Consider the following 17,629-nt stretch of genomic DNA (forward strand, 5'->3'; position numbering starts at 1 on the left):
GTTGGAGGCCTACCTTCAGCCATGTGAGTCCCTGGAGGCCATCAAAAGCAAGCAGATTAACACAGGGCTGGCTAACGAGTGCTTAGTGGAAACTGTCTTCTGAGCACCAGACTCCTCCACAGGCTTTTAAGCCTATCATAAAAACCAAATGAGGTGACAGATGCAGCAGAAGCGGGTTCATCAGGCAGGTTTGGGAGGCTGGAGGCATGGGCGGATGTAAGATTTTGAAAAGAGGGGTGTAGAAGACGTGTTTGTCCTCGCATCAAGGACCAGACCTTTTCCTTCAGTTAAACCAGAAGCCGTACTAATCTGGGAGGCAAGCACTGTACCGGTTGGTTTAAAAACAAAGCAAAAACAGCTATAACTATTGCAACGTGCAGTACTTTGTACATATGTATTAAGATTGTATATTAATTTTAGAAGCACAGAGTACTCTAGGCAGAAAATAGTGAAAAGTTCATTAGCCCTGTACGTGGCTAATAAATCTCTTACTAGTTAAATCTCTTATTCAGAGATTTCAGTCATAGACTTCATAGTTATAATGCAATAATTTCATCATCTCTTACTCAGATGCATAAAACAAAACCTAGCTTTCTTGAGCATCTTGCTTGACAGAGCTTTCAGACATCACTATCAGACATTTCTACACCCAAGTTCATATGGCCACACCTGAATTAAGGCTTTTAGCTAGGGGGCTGTGAAATATCAACATCACCAGGAATGGCTGAGAGACAGCAGCACTACTGGAGAAGGGATAGGTTGTAAAGTGGGACATCAAGACCATTAAAACCAGGAGAGGGTGGGTAACACCTGTGGAGTGGTGAGAGATTAGCAGGAATCACGGAGATGAAGTCACTTGAGTCCCCCCGTGCGGAGTGATGTTGCTCCCTCTCCCAAACCATTGGTTTTAAGGGTGGGTGAAGCAGGACTGAAAGGGGGTGCAACTGCACCGCTGATCCTCCCCAGATCCTGCTGGACCCATGGCACAGGATGGCAGAGGGGGCAAACTGCCGGAGAGTGGCTGTCGCCCTCAGCGGTGGGGGGCTGCCCCTCCTGTGGCTTGTTAACTGTCTGTTTCTGCTATTCCCCGTGCGGCCCTGTGCTAATTGCTCCATTGTGTCTCCCGGCTGTAATTCTTTTGACATAATGCGGATGCTTGACTCGTAGCATTGACCTGCCAGGGAGCTTTATACGCTGCTGGTTTCTGTGTGCCCCTTTCTTGTGTATTTGCCCCGTCGGCTGTTCCTCGCTGCCCCTGACCCGAGCGCAGGAAATAGAGGGCGTCTTGGAACCAGATTTCAGGGGCAACAGGCTTTTATTCATCCGCTTCCAGTCTCTCGCCGCAGTCTCTTCCATCAGGCGTTGCAGCGGCAGGAGGAGCAGCGGGTGGTGAAACCCCGGTGCCTTTTTCCCTGAGATGGGTCAGGCCGAGAAGGAGGTTCGACGGATTCATTTAGACCCGGCTTGAGCCCGGAGCCACCCTTCCGGGGAGACGGGGGTCTGCAAAGGGAGTGGAGGGCCGCCAGGTTTTGGGACTCCTGGGCTCAATTCCACTCTCTGCTGCAGCCTCCTCGTGTGACCGTAGGCACTTGTCATGTTGCTCCCCTCTCGGTGCCTTAGTTTCCCCTCTAAGCAAAATACCGTATTTTCTCATATCCATCACCCCTCAGAATAGAAGATGCACCTGGCAGGGTTGAAAGGTGGAAGGAAAACAAGTTAATCTTGTAGGACGTGACTGAGTAGCAGCAGCAGCGGGAGAGCCCAGCCTGCTCTTTGCTTTGCCTTCCCGTGGGTGGCACGCAGAGTTTCTTGCATGTTTGCCCAGCAGAAGCTTAAGGGTCAGACTGCTTGTACCATATTTCCTCACTTATAATGCACCCCCCAACTTTCAGCAGCTGTTTGGGGGAATGAAGGTACATGTTGTACCCCCCAAAAATACAGCATTTACCATTGGTGTCACTGTAAAAGTTAGGGCCTGTGTATGGGGTGGATCCAGAGGGTACACTAGCACCCCGCTTTTTTCCTGGTCCACCCAAAGTTTAAAACCAGCTGCCTGGCAGTGACAGCAGCACTTGGTGTCAAGCCAGGCTGAGGGAGTCAATTAACTTCATGGCTTCTTGTAATCTACTCGATCCCTTCTACCCTCTTCAGTCCACAGTGTTAACGACCCTCTGCTTTTCAATGGTCTTGATGCTCCACCAGCCACTCTAGGCTTTCGTCTGCCATGCTGATGTGTGCTGGCTGCTCCTGGTCACAAAGCTCCTGTTTTCCAGCCCTGCAGATTGTCTGGAGCTCGTTGCAGTGAAGTTATAGCTGTTTTGGCCAGATGTAGGTCACGGAGCAGTGTCTTGCAGCCCACAAGTCAGGAAAAACAACCGGCACCATACCTACAGGTTGGGGAACTCCCCTCTTGTCAGCACGGAGGCGGAAAAGGATCTTGGAGTCATACTTGACTCCAAGATGAACATGGGCTGGCAGTGTGGGGACGCGGTCAGGAAGGCCAACCGCGCCTTGTCGTGCATCCACAGATGCACCTCGAGCAGGTCCAGGGGTGTGATCCTCCCCCTCTATGCGGCACTGGTCAGGCCGCAGTGGGGGTACTGCGTCCAGGTCTGGGCGCCGCACTTCAGGAGGGATGTGGACATCACAGAGAGGGTCCAGAGGAGGCCACTCGCATGGTCGGGGGCAGCAGGGCAGGCCCTACGAGGAGAGGCGACGGGACCTGAACCTGTTCAGCCTCCAGAAGAGAAGGCTGAGGGGGGGTCTAGTGGCCTGTTACAAACTAGTCAGGGGGGATCAGCAGGCGCTGGGGGAGTCCCTGTTCCCTCGAGCACCGCCAGGAGTGACCAGGAATAACGGTCACAAGCTGGCAGAGGGTAGGTTTAGGCTAGATATCAGGAGGCGCGACTTCACAGTCAGGGCGGCTAGGGTCTGGGACCAGCTTCCAAGAGAAGTGGTGCTGGCTCCTACCCTGGGGGTTTTTAAGAGGAGGCTGGATGAACACCCTGCTGGGGTCGTTTGACCCCAGTACTCTTTCCTGCCATGGCAGGGGGTCGGACTGGATGATCTGTTCAGGTCCCTTCCGACCCTAGAAACTATGAAACTATGAAATTTGGAGTCAGGGAAGCAGTGCCAGCACTAATTGCTGCATTATTTGATTAATTCTACATTAATTGTTGCCCCCCCACCCCTATCAGGAGGTTGGATTAGATGACCTGTGGAGAAAAGAAAGAAACCCAAGAGCATAAGAGCGTGCTGTGTCAGACCGTAGGTCCGTCTTGCCCAATCTCCTGTTGGGGAGGGGTCTCACAACAGTTAATCTCGTCTTGGTTATTAACTCGCCACCTCCGTGAGATGCAAGACAGCCCCACTGCAATGGAGCTGAGGTGGCCGAATGCTTCTCACGAAAGGCTGCGTGTGTATTTGCAAGCCCTGGGGGCTCCATGAGCCAAATGGTGCCGCAGAAATACAGCCTGCTGTTGCAATGCAAGAACGCTTTAGGCCCAAACCCCACCGGCACAAGGTACTCTGTGGTTTTCCACTAGAGGCAGAAACTTGGTCTTTCCTCCTGGGCAGCTGGGGCGGGACGCATGCCTGTTCTGGCCGTGCCTGCAATCTGAAGAAGGGAACTGTGGTACCCGAAAGCTTGCCAGTGTCCCTTGCAGCTATAGAGCTGGCCCAAGAAAAGATATTGCGGCGGGGAGGGAGAGCGACTGGGTTTGAGCAAGGTTTTCCCTGTTTCTCTCTCCCTTGCAGCCTCCAGTACTGATGGTCTGATGCAGAGGCCGTGCCCCTCACTCCTCTGCTCAGTAGTGACTGCTGCCTCTTTCCTCTAAGCACGTGTCCAGCCTCCTTTTGATTTTGATCCTATGAATTGTCAATTAACGCTGACACATCTCGGCTGGTGCCAAATCTGCGGACTGCCGGGGAGCCCCGCAGGCTGGATGACGTGACCCCACATGCTGCATCTGCGAGGCCGGTCCACAGCTGGATCCGGCGGATGGGGCCGGTCCGCAGGTCCATTCTGGCCCACGGACCAGCCCTGCCCACTGCATCCAGCCTGCGGACCGGCCCCGCACCCCTCCTCTAACCCACGGGACCAGGTGAGTTTGGCTCTGCTGGAGCAGACCTAGAGCTGTGGATTTGCAGCTGGGAGGTTACCCCTGAATCTCCAAGGGGCAGCTTGAGGCAGGAGGAAGGCGACATGCACCAGGCTGGTGCTGTGAGTCGTGCCCCTGTCGCACGCGTGCTGAGGTGCAGAGGCAGGTGTATAGGTGTGTCGTGTGCCCCTGCCCTCAGAGTGTCACTCGCAGTGCTGGCACTCCAGATCCACCCCAAAGATGGCACTCAGCTGAAGGGCTGTCACGTGGAGCCTCTGCTCCGCTCTCAGGCTGTCTGGCCTCCCCAGCCCTGCTCTTACGACCATCCAGCTCGCTGCCATTCTCCATCTCTCTTGCCACTCCCACCACACTTGCATCTGACTTCGTAGTGTTGCTCCCCTGCTCAGAGCTTCCTTCCCCATCCCTGAAAAGCCCTACTTCCTCCCTCCCTCCCCGCTCTCTGACCAGCCCATGGGGTGGAGACCCCTTGGAGAACCAGAGGTGCAAGGGTGAGCGTTGAGCTACCGCTGGTACCTGCCACGCGGTTGCTAGCATATAAACATCCCCATCTCACACCAGCGGTGCTAAGTGACTCATCTCAGGCTTTTAATGGCCTCTGATGTGATAACGCTCAGCACAGGTGCTGCTCTCGATGACCACCCAAAGCATGCACCAGCTGTGCTGGGCTCCAAAATGCTTGGTCCCATTAGTGTATCCACAGGGGGATGACATGGGTTCCCAGCAGCTAGGCAATTAGCAATCCACTGCACTGTGATGTCAAGGTCCAGAGGCTTAGGGGGTCCGTCGTGCACGCACATAGCTTGTCTGACACCCCTGCATCTGCCTGGCAGCTGGATAAAGGATGGAAAGCAGGGGCTGCTCTTTTTTGGTGCTTGTATAGTATCATATACTATACATGCTGATCGTATATGCTGATACCATCAGCATGTACTGGGTGCTGATAGTATCATAATGCCCCTTTGTAAAACCACAGGGCATCCACACCATGAATCCTGCACCCAGCTCTGGGCCTCACACCTCCAAAAGGCAGAGAAGAACTAGAGAAGGTGCGGGGAAGGACACAAGGATGCTGAGTGGCACGGAGGGGCTTCCCTAAGAGGAGATTAGTGAGGCCAGGCCTGGGCAGTCTGGAGAAGAGAGGGGTGGAGAAGGGTTTACAACACAGTAAAAGGGCGAAGAAAAAGTCATTAGGGATTTATTATTGCCTGTCTCTCACCAGACGAGAATGAGGGGTCATAGCATGAAACCAGCAGGTAGGAAGTTTAACACTAATACCAGGGAGGTCTTTTCCCCACAATGTGGCATTAAAGAGGGGCTTGTGGCCCCAGAGGTGGTGGGAGCTGACAGCTCGGCCACATGCACCAGGGCTTGGACACGTGCGTGGAGGAAAGGGGCATCGGGGGCTCTGGAGCAGGAGTGAGGGGCACGGCCTCCACGTCACCCTGCCTGAACCTCAGTGCTGGAGGCTGCAGGGAGAGGAACGGGAAAACCTGCTCGGACCCGGTCGCTCTCCCTACAGCTCCGCTCTCCGGTGCGACACAGGAGACCGGGCATGACAGACCTACAGCCTGACTTGTGTTCTTATACGCTCCTGGATGTCTTTTTTTCCTTTAGTAACCTGCTGCATGGGACAGGGCAAAACCTTGTGTGCAATCCCCAGACTGATGAGCCCCCTACCCCGCAGCACCTGGGTTCCTGTTGCCGCAGGCGGCTCTTCAGGTTACTGCGGGCTTGCTCACCAGGGAGGGGGTTTCGTGGCATGCCTGGGGGATGCGTCCCTGGCAGGCGTGGATAATGCAGCCCATGTGCTGCCTCTACAGCCACAGAGCCGTCCCCCTTTGGGAACACATTCCCGTGTTGTCTTGTGCAGATGTTAACCAGTCTCCAGCAGTTTTGCTTTGTACCAGAGCGCGGTGACTGCAGCTCACCAAGGAGGGCTGTGTTGTTAATGCCATCTCCTTGGGTACCACCTGGAGCCAGGCAGGCTCGGCTCTGCCAGCTGCCCCCCACACCTTTCTGCTAGGGTGTTACAGCACCGGGTGCTGCTGCAGCCCAGGCTGGGGCTGGGCTGGGCCAATGCTCCTGCTGGCCCCAACCCCGCAGGGTCCTGCCTGGAGGGTCTTGCCCTGCGCTCAGGTTCAGACCGGTGCTACACCGGGGCAGGAGGGGATTTCCCCCCTGCTCAGACTGGTGCGGACTGGGGTGGGGATTGCCTTCCTCTGCAGCGGGGGCACAGCTGCAGCCTGGGGTCTCTCTAGCATATATCAATAACCTTTGCAGGAGGAGGACGCTGGCCACCGTGGTCCCCCTGCTTTCTCTGTAGCAAGTTCAAGTGTGATGTCTGGCGCTGTGTCAGGATTGAAGGTAGCTTTACTAGAGTTTAGATGACGGATGTGTCTGAGCTGGTTTGCACAGGGCTGATCCTGCCTCAGGCAGGGGTTGGACTGGATGTGACCTCTTCAAGCTATTGAGGGACAGTTCTTCTGCTTTGAAGCCATGCTGTATCCCAGTCTCATGCGACTTTCCAGTGGAGACAAGCTGCAACCCTTTGTGTGTTTCATAGCAGGTGAGAGGCCAGGCTTTGAGATCAGGATGCTTCCCAGCGAGCTCAAAGTCATTTTAAAGTGGATTACTTGCACTGCATTAAACTTTCCACGACCACCTGAAGAAGGTAGCTGTTAAGGCGAAGATAAGGATCAACTTGGTCCAGAAATGGGCAAGCACAAGCTGGAGAGCATCGGCATTCAAAATCAGTGCTGGCCCTTGTATACTCCATAGCCGAATATTGTGCACTGGTACAGACCAGAAGCTGTCACACTCAACGTGTTGCCCTCTGTGGCAGAAAGCCACCTTGGTTTCTCCCCAGAATCTCTGCCCTGTGACAATGTGATTAAATCTCTGTGCTGTGACCATTTGATTAGGACGGGCCCAGCAGAGGAGACGCACCCTTACCCTGTCTCTTTAGGTAACCTGAGTTGGCTGCAGTCCTGAGGGAGGGGGAAACCTGCTCCCTCTGCCGACGTGACTGGTATCACCTACCTGGCTGAGGGGCATCTACCTGGTGGGCTGGAGTCTGCCTGGCAACGAGTGATGTATTTCAAATTGGTTGGTGAATAGCCAACCGGAGCTGGCCTCCACTGGACCAGGTGAACGAGGTCACAGGGGCTATATGAGTTAAGACTGCCCAGGAGGAGGGGGCAGCAGCCATGCGGGGGACTCAGAGGAGCTTTACCATCTCAGACTGGCTCTCTCCCCCAAACTCACAAGCTAGAAACCACCTGCCTCCAGAGGGGAACGTCACCGGCCTTTGGAAGATGCTTGTGAGTAAGCTACTCGAGATCTGGGTAGAGATCTAGCTGGCAGTAACGCAGATGCGTGATCAAAAGGCTACCGCAGCCACACTGTTTGCTCTTTAGGATTTCTATGATATTGCTCAATCTTGTACCCTATTTTCACCCTACCCCTGTAACCAGTAAAGTCCTCCTTTGTGACCGGTGTGGGAGACTTATTGAGGGGTGGGTCTAAATTATGCCCAAGAGACCCCTTAGGTCTGCGGACTGAGGGAGACTTTCCTTTTTTCCCCCGACTTGGGAAAGTGCCCCAAGTGCCTGTACTGGGTCGAGTACCTGTAGGACTTTAGGCCTGTGTTTCCCCGAGGACACTGGGCCGAGAGTGAGTCCCTTCTCGGGGTGGTGGCAGCTACGTTACCCCAGGCTAGCGAGTGTGCTCCGGGAAGGGGTCGGCCGGACGCGAGGCGCCCCGGGGAGGCGCTCGGAGCCTGGCAGGGGGTCGGGCGCAGGGAGGTGGGCGGCTCAACGCAGGAGCGCCCCCTACTGCCCGCCACACCCTCCACCTGAGCTCTGCAATGCAGTGCATCATGGGAACCCTCAAGTCGGCCCCAACACTTTGGCTGCCCAAGCTGTTGCACATCGCTTCTCCGCCCATCCATCGCAAAGCAGCAACTCCCCATCCACCAGGACCTCAACAGGCCAGTGTGGTGCCGATCTTCAAGAAAGGGAGGAGAGTGGATCCGGCTAACTACAGGCCCATCAGCCTGACTTCTGTCCTGGGGAAGATCTTAGAAACGTTTATTAAGGAGGCCATCCTTGAGGGACTGGCCCAGGCTAACATCCTAAGGGACAGCCAGCACGGGTTTGTTGCGGGTAGGTCTTGTTTGACCAATCTCATTTCCTTCTACGACCAGGTGACCTGTCACCTGGACAAGGGAGAAGAGATCGATGTCATATATCTTGACTTCAAAAAAGCCTTTGATCTGGTATCCCATGATCACCTCTTGGCCAGACTGGCCAGTTGTGGCCTTGGCTCCACCACGATCCGCTGGCTGGGAAACTGGCTCCGTGGTCGGACCCAGAGGGTTGTGATTGATGGCAGTCACTCATTGTGGTGCCCTGTGACCAGTGGGGTCCCTCAAGGCTCTGTCCTGGGACCCATACTGTTCAACATCTTCATTAACGATGTGGACATTGGAGTCAGGAGTGGACTGGCCAAGTTCGCCGATGACACCAAACTTTGGGGCAAAGCATCCACGCCAGAAGACAGGCGGGTGATCCAGGCTGACCTGGACAGGCTCAGCAAATGGGCAGACGAGAACCTCATGGTGTTTAACACCGAAAAATGCAAGGTTCTCCACCTTGGGAGGAAAAACCTGCAGCACCCTTATAGGCTCGGCAGTGCTACGTTGGATAGCACTACAGAAGAAAGAGACTTGGGGGTCATCATTGACCACACGATGAACACGAGCCTGCAATGCGATGCTGCGGCTAGTAAAGCGACCAAAACGCTGGCGTGCATCCATAGATGCTTCTCGAGCAAATCCCGGGACGTCATTCTCCCCTTGTACTCGGCCTTGGTGAGGCCGCAGCTGGAGTACTGCGTCCAGTTTTGGGCCCCACAATTCAAAAAGGATGTGGAGAAGCTTGAGAGAGTCCAGAGGAGAGCCACGCGCATGATCAGAGGTCAGGAAAACAGACCTTACGATGACAGGCTGAGAGCCACGGGACTCTTTAGCCTGGAAAAGCGCAGGCTCAGGGGTGATCTGGTGGCCACCTATAAGTTTCTCAGGGGTGACCACCAGGATCTGGGGGAACGTCTGTTCACCAGAGCGCCCCATGGGATGACGAGGTCGAACGGTCACAAACTCCTGCAAGACCGTTTCAGGCTGGACATAAGGAAGAATTTCTTTCCTGTCCGAGCCCCCAAGGTCTGGAACAGTCTGCCAGCGGAGGTGGTTCAAGCGCCTACATTGAACACCTTCAAGAGTAAATTGGATGCTTATCTTGCTGGGATCCTATGACCCCAGCTGCCTTCCTGGCCTTTGGGCAGGGGGCTGGACTCAATGATCTCCCGAGGTCCCTTCCAGCCCTGATGTCTATGAAATCTAGGAGTTTGCTCCACTCCCAAAGTGCATAGAGATGTTTAGAACAAAGCGGCCTGAATTCAGTTTCCGAGAGTCGTTGGGTTTAGTTTAGCCCAGAGTCAAAAGGGGCAGCACTGGCCAGCCGTGAAACAGCATGTGCCATTAAAGCTCCTTCCTAACCTCTCTGGGAAACCAGTGAAAGCATTTGCCATGCCAAGTGCTGAGTACTTTCATATTAACAGCATCCTTTCTTGGCTTTCCCTGCAGCTGGAGATGCTTTCTAAGGGATGGGGAGGAACCAACCCCTGTTTGAGAGCCTATTCGATGCTATTAAAGATTGTTAATAGCTCTTGTCTGGGGGAAGCTGCTGCTGAGATGAAGCAGGGCTCTTACCTCCGGAGCTCAGATCTGCTGCCTCGGGGACGGCAAATCGCAGGGGTGAGGACGCTGCGCTGACCCTGCCTCCTGTGATGCACCGGGAGAGTGGCACATCCAAACCTGCCGCAGGGAGAGCAGGGGGACCGCAGCCACCAATGTCCTGCTGCTCTACAAGGTGGTTAATAGACCCTCCAGAGACCCCAGGCAGAGGCTGTGCCCCCACTGCAGAGGAAGGCAACCCCCCGCCAGTGCATGGGGTAAAATTCTGTCCTGACCTCAAATATGGCATCAGTCTGAGCCTGAGCGCAGGGGCAAGACCCTCTAGCTAGGACCCCGTCGGGTTGGTCCCAACAGGAGTCCAGTCCCCATGCCCAGCCTGGCCTGCAGCCAGCACAGCTGGGGGAGGCTTAAAACCCCTGCTAGATGTAGCAGAAAGCAGGGAGGGGGCAACCAGCACAGCCCAGCAGCCTGGGAAATTCCCATAGCAAAGCACCGGCTTCGCTGCGCCTGGATCATCCGCACCCAGTGCCTCTCCTTGAACTCCTCCAGGAATGGGGAGTCCCCGCTTCGCTGGCGTCTATCCCATGGCCTCCCTGCTCTGACAGTGAGGAAGTGTTTCCTGATCTCCAACCTAAGCCTGCTTTGCTGCAACTTTTCAGCCTCTAGTTGACCGGCACAAGCAAGGGGGCAAATCAGACTCTCGGTGCCGTTGCAGCTCAGAGCCGGGCCCTGGCCACGGTCACGTCCACCTGGGGCTCCCATGCCGTGCAGCTCAGCTGCTTTCTGCCCTGCTGTTGAGCATCCTCAGCCGGTGCTGCCCTGATCGAACTGGCATCAGCCCGTGGCGAAGCAACAGGGCCCTGGGCGTGCTCCAACAGCGGAGAGAGTGGCTTAACGCAGCGCCTCTCCGATGGATTTCCTGTCAATTGGAGCTAATCCCCGACAAACCTGCTTTGCATCTGCATCTCACGGCACCCGAGGCAGCCAGCCCACTTCTTCCCTGGCCAGGGAAGCGCACTGGTGCTGCTGAACTGAGATGGCCCCGGAGCTTCAAAAAGGGAAAGCTGCATTTCAGCTGTATTGCTGCTGCAGCTAAAAAATTGTATCCTCTGACCACTGCCTTTCTAAGGCCCAGGCCCCTGGGCCTCACACAGCAGGGCAGGGGTCAAGCCCAGATTTCCGTCTCATGTGCCCTTGTTGTCCTGGCTCTCCATCTCCTGCAGGGCTGGGAAATGCCAGCGTGTGTGGACAGTGCTGTGTTCAGGCTGCACGTTGCATTATATGGATGTGGCTGATCCTGTATGTGCGTGTGCCAGCTCTGAGTACCCAGCAAGCCTGTGACTCAGCTCTAGAAGCGCCGCCCCCCCGCTGCGCTGCTCCGGGAGGCTGGCTGCAGGCACGGGCTGCAGTTGGCCAGCAGCTCGGTGCTAGGCTTCCTAGTGTAGACAGGTCTCTGGGGGCTTCCCCTCAAAAGGCTGCAGGCTGGGACCGCTTCCCGCCCACTCTTCCCTGCAGCCAGGCCAGCGAAGCCCCAGGCCCTATGTTCTTACCTGCAGACATGAAAGGGGGAAGGTGACCTTGGGGGAGACCCCAGCCCTGTAACCGCAGCCTGCAGGCTGGTGGGCAGAGGCAGGGGAGGCCTGTTGGCCTTCCATGACCAGGGCTGAAGGGATTGGGAAGGATCACGTTTCCCCAGCGGTACTTCTCCATGTCTCACAGCATGAGACCCGGGTCCTCTTGGCTGCCTGGCAAGGCCTGCGTGGCGTGGGAGAGGGCTAGGAGGATAGTTTGCTTCTCCACAGCGGTCTCCCATGCCTGGCAGTCTCCAGCCTAGCGCTCCCCTAAGGAAGCCAGGCAGCTGCAGCAGCTTTGCAAACCTGATCCGCTTCTCACCCCAGTGTAAACGGGGAGCTGAAGTGGAAGGTGCTGGGCGCTGGCTGCAGCCCAGGCTGGGGCTGGGGCTGGGCTGTGCCAATGCTCCTGCTGCACCAACCCCGCAGGGTCCGGGCTGGAGGGTCTTTCCCCGGTGCTCAGGCTCAGCCCCACTGCACTGGGGCAGGAAGGGATTTCCCCCCTGCTCAGACTGGTCCGCACTGGGGGTGGTTTGCCTTCCTCTGCCTCACCCTGGGGTCTCTGCAGTGCCCACGACCCGCCTGGCAGCAGCAGGACATTGGCAGCTGCGGCCCCCCGGGGGCAGGGGCGGGGGCGATGCCTGGGGCTGTGTCGGGGACGACTGTGTCGTGCAGCTCTGAGGTCGGACACGGGTTTGTCTGGGCTGGTTTGGACAGAGCAGGGCTGGCCGTGCCCCGCAGGCCCCTGCCAGCCCCACGGCTGTGGGTGAAGGAGTCGCACCTGAACATGGGGAGCAGGCAGGTCTTGCTCTGGGGGGGCTGGGATGTGAACGAGGCCTCCTCTATCTGGCTGCTAGGATGCAGAGGGAGGGACCCTGCTTCCAATCAGGGGCTGCTGCTCTTTGCTTGGCATGTAACCACTGCACCCCCCAAATTGCTCATCCAGACGCCGGTCCTAGATCAGCGATGTCCCGCCGTAGAGCTGCTACAGCAGCAGTCCTCATCTCTGCAGCAGCCAAGGCAGGGCTGCCCAGGGAGAGCCGGGGCCGGTGCGGTGGATCTGGGAGCAGGGGTTGGCCTGGAGAGATCCAGCTGCGTAGTGCATAGACCTGACGTCTGGAAACGTCGCGTCCCCATGCGTGCTGGGACGATCCAGGCTCAGCAAGGCCCAGCGCCGGAGCCCCTTGTTACTGGTCCCCAATGTGCAGACACCTCCTGCAGCTGCAGGGCCTGGCTTTGTGCAGCCTCCGTCCTTCTCCCCGGGAGGACGAGGGCTGACTGCTGGGCTCTGGCTGTTCTGGGGACTTCACTGCTGCTGCTTAGAAAACCCCCAGCCGCGACGTGCTGGCGTGAGGGGCCGAGGCTGGGTTTCTGGCTAGTCCTCTGAGACCCCATGGGCAGAGATTTGCTTAGCAGAATTAGCTCGGTGTCTTTCGTTGCGTGTCCCGGGTGTGACCTGTGCGCCATGCTCAGCTCCCAGCCTCTGTCTCCAACCCCTGGGGGCACCTGGCCCCTCTTTCCCTGGGAGACACAGGGCTTCCTGGGTGAGAACGGCCTGTTATCCCCCTTCTGCTGGGTGGGTGGAGGCACGTCCCTGGGCTCCCCGTCGGCTACCCTGGACACCCGCCTGGCAGTGAGTCGCTTTGCGGCAGTCCTGCAAGCCCAGGGAGCTCCGCGTCGCCTGGACAGACGCAGAGACGGGAGGTTTTGCCTGCCACGGGGAGGTGGGGCTAGCTGGTTCTTACCTCGCCCCAGCTTGGCCTGTGGGCTCTGCACCCCGCTGGGACATCTTCCTCCTGCAGTGGAGGAGCCAGTTGCGTTTTGCCAGAGGGTTACAGAAAACGGGGTTAGCGTGTGCCAGCGGACAGGTGTGCACGGCTGCAGGAGCGCGATGGGCTGTGGGTCGAAGGTGACAGGGCTGCTCAGTGCATTGAGCTCAGTGGGGCCCTGCTCTGCCTTTCGTGTGTGGTGCCGTGTACCTGTCCCCATGGCATCTCCTCTGCAGGGCTTGACTGCACCGGTGCCCTGGTGACCAAGCAGAGCCCCCCAGGCACGCTGGCTTTGGCAGCGTTTCGTAGCGCCGCGCCGGTCCCCCAAGCTTCCCAGAGATGCCCAGGAGAGGCTCATTGCAGCGAGGCAGTGAAGTCGATGGCATTGACCGCCAGCGCCCCCGGGACTCCTCCATGCCAGGAGTCAGGGCAAGGCCGACCCGTGCCAGGAGAACGGAGAGCACGTTTGAGACCGGGGGGCTCAATGCCCGGCCCGTGGGCCAGATCCAGCCTATGGAGTCATGCTCCCCGGGGTCCAGAACATGTCGGGCAGTGTTCATTGACCCCCTTCTGCTGCCAAATATCCACACTCCCGGGGAGCCCCGTGGGCTGGATAGTGTTGCCCCTCACACTGGACTGGGGGCAGGGCAGGCCCCGGTCCTGGCACGTGAGGTCCAGCCGAGGTGGCACGGGACCTGATCCTGGCAGGCGGGACCCAATCCAGCCCTGCAGCTGGCCCTGCCCTGCTGGCGTGGGTTGCACCAGGTGCCCGCTGCAGCCTGAGGCACCTGGCGAGGGTCGAGGCGGTATTGCCGCCGGGGCGGATGATGGATCAGAGTCGGAAGAGCCAAGCGCAGCAGGGGCAGGTGCAGCGGTGAGGCTGGGAGCGGGGCTGGGGAGAGGCAGAGGTCGGGAAGCGCACGCAGGTGTGTTGTGGCCAAGTCCCATGAGAAGTAGCAGGAGCGAAGCTAATGGGCACAGTCCCCGTGTCGGGGGAAGGAGAGTCCCTTTCCCTTTGGTGCGTGCGGCTTGTTCTTTGGTGGCTTCCCACCCTCTCCGTGGCCCAAGCAAAGCCCCAGAGGAGATTCATCTCCAGACGCAGAGCAGGAGAGCGGAGGGCTCTGGCCCAGGCCGGGGGAGCTCGCCGTGCGCGTGCGTGCCGGCGAGCCGAGGGATGGGGTGACTCAGCACAGCGCTTCCGCCAGCTGTAATTCCTGGGCTCAGATGCCTCGTTAAAATCAGCTGTGACAGAAGCTTAATTTTATTGCTACTTTCCTGAATAACGTCCCCCGGTTCGAGCCGCTTAGGGAGATTTGTTGCTTTCTTTGCTTTCCCGGAGCCGGCACCTGAGCTGAATTTGTGAATGCGAGCCGGGGAGGCAGCTTCTCCAGCTGGGCTGCTGTTAGATCCTGGCATGGATGAAATGCCTGGGGTAGAGCCCACAAATCTCCCTGCGCCTCTGCGAACCAGCCTGGGGGGCTTGGGAAGGAGCCCCCTCCGCCGTGGAGCCCTGGCTCTTCTGCACGTGCGTCTCTAGCACTGCGGCAGCTGTGACGGCCCGCAAAAGAAATGCGCCCGCAGGGACACGGCCCCACGAACCCTGGGGGAGTGGGGAATGGGAGAGCATCTTTGATCTCCTCCATTTATTCAGGGGGATCTCACAGGCGTCCTGGTCTGGAGCGTGACCCTCTCCCCTGCTTCCCTTCAAACAGGCTCAGCCTACCAAGCTGCTTTTCCAGCAGCTAGGCTCATAGTCTTCCCAGAAACCCACCTCTGTGCCCTCCTACTTGCCCGTCGCTGCCAGCTGTGGAAGTTTTGCATGGCAGGTCCAACCCAGGCTGGCACGGATGTAACCTGTTGGACCGAGGTGCTGATACACAAGAAGGCATGGGGCACTTTTGCATAAGCAAAGGTGTGCCCAGGATCCCTCATAGAGCAGAGTATCACAGCATCTCTCGGGGGGGGGGGGGGGCAGACGAAGCGGCACCCCGGGGCCTCCAGCTCTCAGCCAGCCTGTTCTGCAAGAGGATGAGGGGGTTTTATCCTCATCCTAAACATTATGCAACACAGGGCCCGAGGCCCTGGAGAGCTGATGTGAGCTGAAAACTGCTGGAAGGAGAAGGTGGGCTGGGGATGGGGCCAGCTGGGAAAGACAGAGGTGGGAAGAGAGCAAGGGGCATGTTGCTCATTTACTTTTGGCACTGTTACGTGGGAAATGACACTGCCTGAGAGGTCTGGAGGTAGTGGGAACTGGGGATAGGGTGAGCTCCTGCGTAGCAGAGGGATGGCTCGGGGGTGGCATCCAAGCTGGCGATGAGAATCCAGGTCCGGGGGGGGCAGTCCCCATGGGCCCAAGGGATGCTACCTCCCCGCCCCTCGCCGAGCCGGGGTCGGGGGCAAGCGCTCGCTGTCGGTAACCGTCTTGTTCCCTGTTGCTGTGTTGCAGTTCCTCGCCTTCAGGAGCCTTCGTGGAGAAGGAATGTGAGATCTATCGAGACTACAATGCGGAAGGCCAGCTCCTCCACTACAGGTAGCCGGGACTCACCTTCTCGTACGGGGCTGGGCCTAGGGGAGATGCCAGCCCTGCCGGGGACACTCTCTGCCAGTGCGAGGTGGGCACTGGATCTTCCCATCCCAGGGGACTATGCATGCCCAGAGGCAGATCGGGGGGGGGGGCAGTGATGCCATCTCACCCCCCCTCTGATTCCTGCTTCACCCTCACTTTAAAGCCAACTGCTTGGGAGGGGCAGCAGCATCAGTCAGCACCAGGGAGTCACAGCTGACTTCCTCTCCCAGATTCCTGCTAATCTCTCTCCACTCTGCAGGTGTTAACCACCCTCTCTCCTTTTTAATGGCCTTGAGGTTCAACTATTTAAGCTACCCTTTCTTCTGCAATGTTGCTGCCTCTTAGCCATTTCTGGAAACATCTCTTCTATTTCACAGCCCCACAAACAGTTTTGAGCTCTAGCTAAAAACCTGAACTCAGGTGTGGTCCTATGAACTCAGGTGTAGACATGGCTGGCAGTGAAGTATCGGAGGCCCTGTCAAGAAGGCTAGATTTTGTTTTATGAAACTGAGTAAGAGGCCTACATGTAACTACAGGGCTCGTGACAGCCTTGTTGGACTATTTTTTTGGCTAGTTTCTTGGGTTTTTTAAAACTTAATATATTATCCAGTAAATTAATGCACATTCCAATTGTTATACTGGTTTTTGCTTTGATCTTACATTAAATAATGCAGGGCTCTAGTCCCCCTTGTGTATTAGTATTAGCATTGCCCCAGGCCCAGACCTCCCAAGTTTCCCATCTCACAGGTCCTGCAGCCCCCCGATGTCTTCAAGGACTCCAAAGCCACCTCCTCCACGGTGGCTGTCATAGGTCTCTTCACCAGAGAGAGGAGTTATTCCGTGGGCATTTTAGCAGCAATCAAAACCTCACATCAGTCTGGAGGCTGTCTGCTCGGCGGCTGTTTTCAATGCCATTCCCTTGTTGCTCGGACCCTTCCCAGCTGCCCCCAGGGGCCCAGGGGTCGCATCACGAATCCCCAGTGCTGCTTCGTGCTCATTCGTGCTACAGTTGCTAAAGGGAAAGCCACATCCTCACTGTCAGCTTGCGGGGGCCAAGCCCAGCCAGGTTAACAGTTTATTAAGGAGGCCATCCTTGAGGGACTGGCCCAGGCTAACATCCTAAGGGACAGCCAGCACGGGTTTGTTGCGGGTAGGTCTTGTTTGACCAATCTCATTTCCTTCTACGACCAGGTGACCTATCACCTGGACGAGGGAAAAGAGATTGATGTCATATATCCTGACTTCAGAAAAGCTTTTGATCTGGTATCCCATGATCACCTCTTGGCCAAACTGCCCAGTTGTGGCCTTGGCTCCACCACGATCCGCTGGCTGGGAAATTGGCTCCGTGGTCGGACCCAGAGGGTTGTGATTGATGGCAGTCACTCATCGTGGTGCCCTGTGACCCGTGGGGTCCCTCAAGGCTGTCCTGGGACCCATCCTGTTCAACATCTTCATTAACGATGTGGACATTGGAGTCAGGAGTGGACTGGCCAAGTTCGCCGATGACACCAAACTTTGGGGCAAAGCATCCACGCCAGAAGATAGGCGGGTGATCCAGGCTGACCTGGACAAGCTCAGCAAATGGGCAGACGAGAACCTCATGGTGTTTAACACCGAAAAATGCAAGGCTCTCCACCTTGGGAGGAAAAACCTGCAGCACCCTTATAGGCTCGGCAGTGCTACGTTGGTTAGCACTACAGAAGAAAGAGACTTGGGGGTCATCATTGACCACAAGATGAACATGAGCCTGCAATGCGATGCTGCAGCTAGTAAAGCGACCAAAACGCTGGCGTGCATCCATAGATGCTTCTCGAGCAAATCCCGGGACGTCATTCTCCCCTTGTACT

General features: G+C 57.0%; 1 protein-coding gene across 3 annotated transcripts in view; it reads left to right on the forward strand.

Annotated features, from left to right (window-relative positions):
- The window catches only part of ARHGAP39 (Rho GTPase activating protein 39), a 188,047-nt gene that overhangs the window by 113,708 nt on the left and 56,710 nt on the right, over positions 1 to 17,629 (forward strand). For 2 of the 3 annotated variants that reach the window (XM_090040791.1, XM_090040792.1), the window contains exon 3: positions 15,663 to 15,746. In XM_090040791.1, the coding sequence (XP_089896917.1) occupies positions 15,663 to 15,746 (84 nt within the window). Of the gene's footprint in view, positions 1 to 15,662; positions 15,829 to 17,629 lie in introns of all 3 variants that reach the window. The other variant, XM_090040793.1, reaches the window with a different exon arrangement.

Source organism: Crocodylus siamensis, chromosome 3, assembly GCF_052110815.1.
Source record: "Crocodylus siamensis isolate JL-2025a chromosome 3, ASM5211081v1, whole genome shotgun sequence".
In the NCBI taxonomy this organism is placed as follows: Eukaryota; Metazoa; Chordata; order Crocodylia; family Crocodylidae; genus Crocodylus; species Crocodylus siamensis.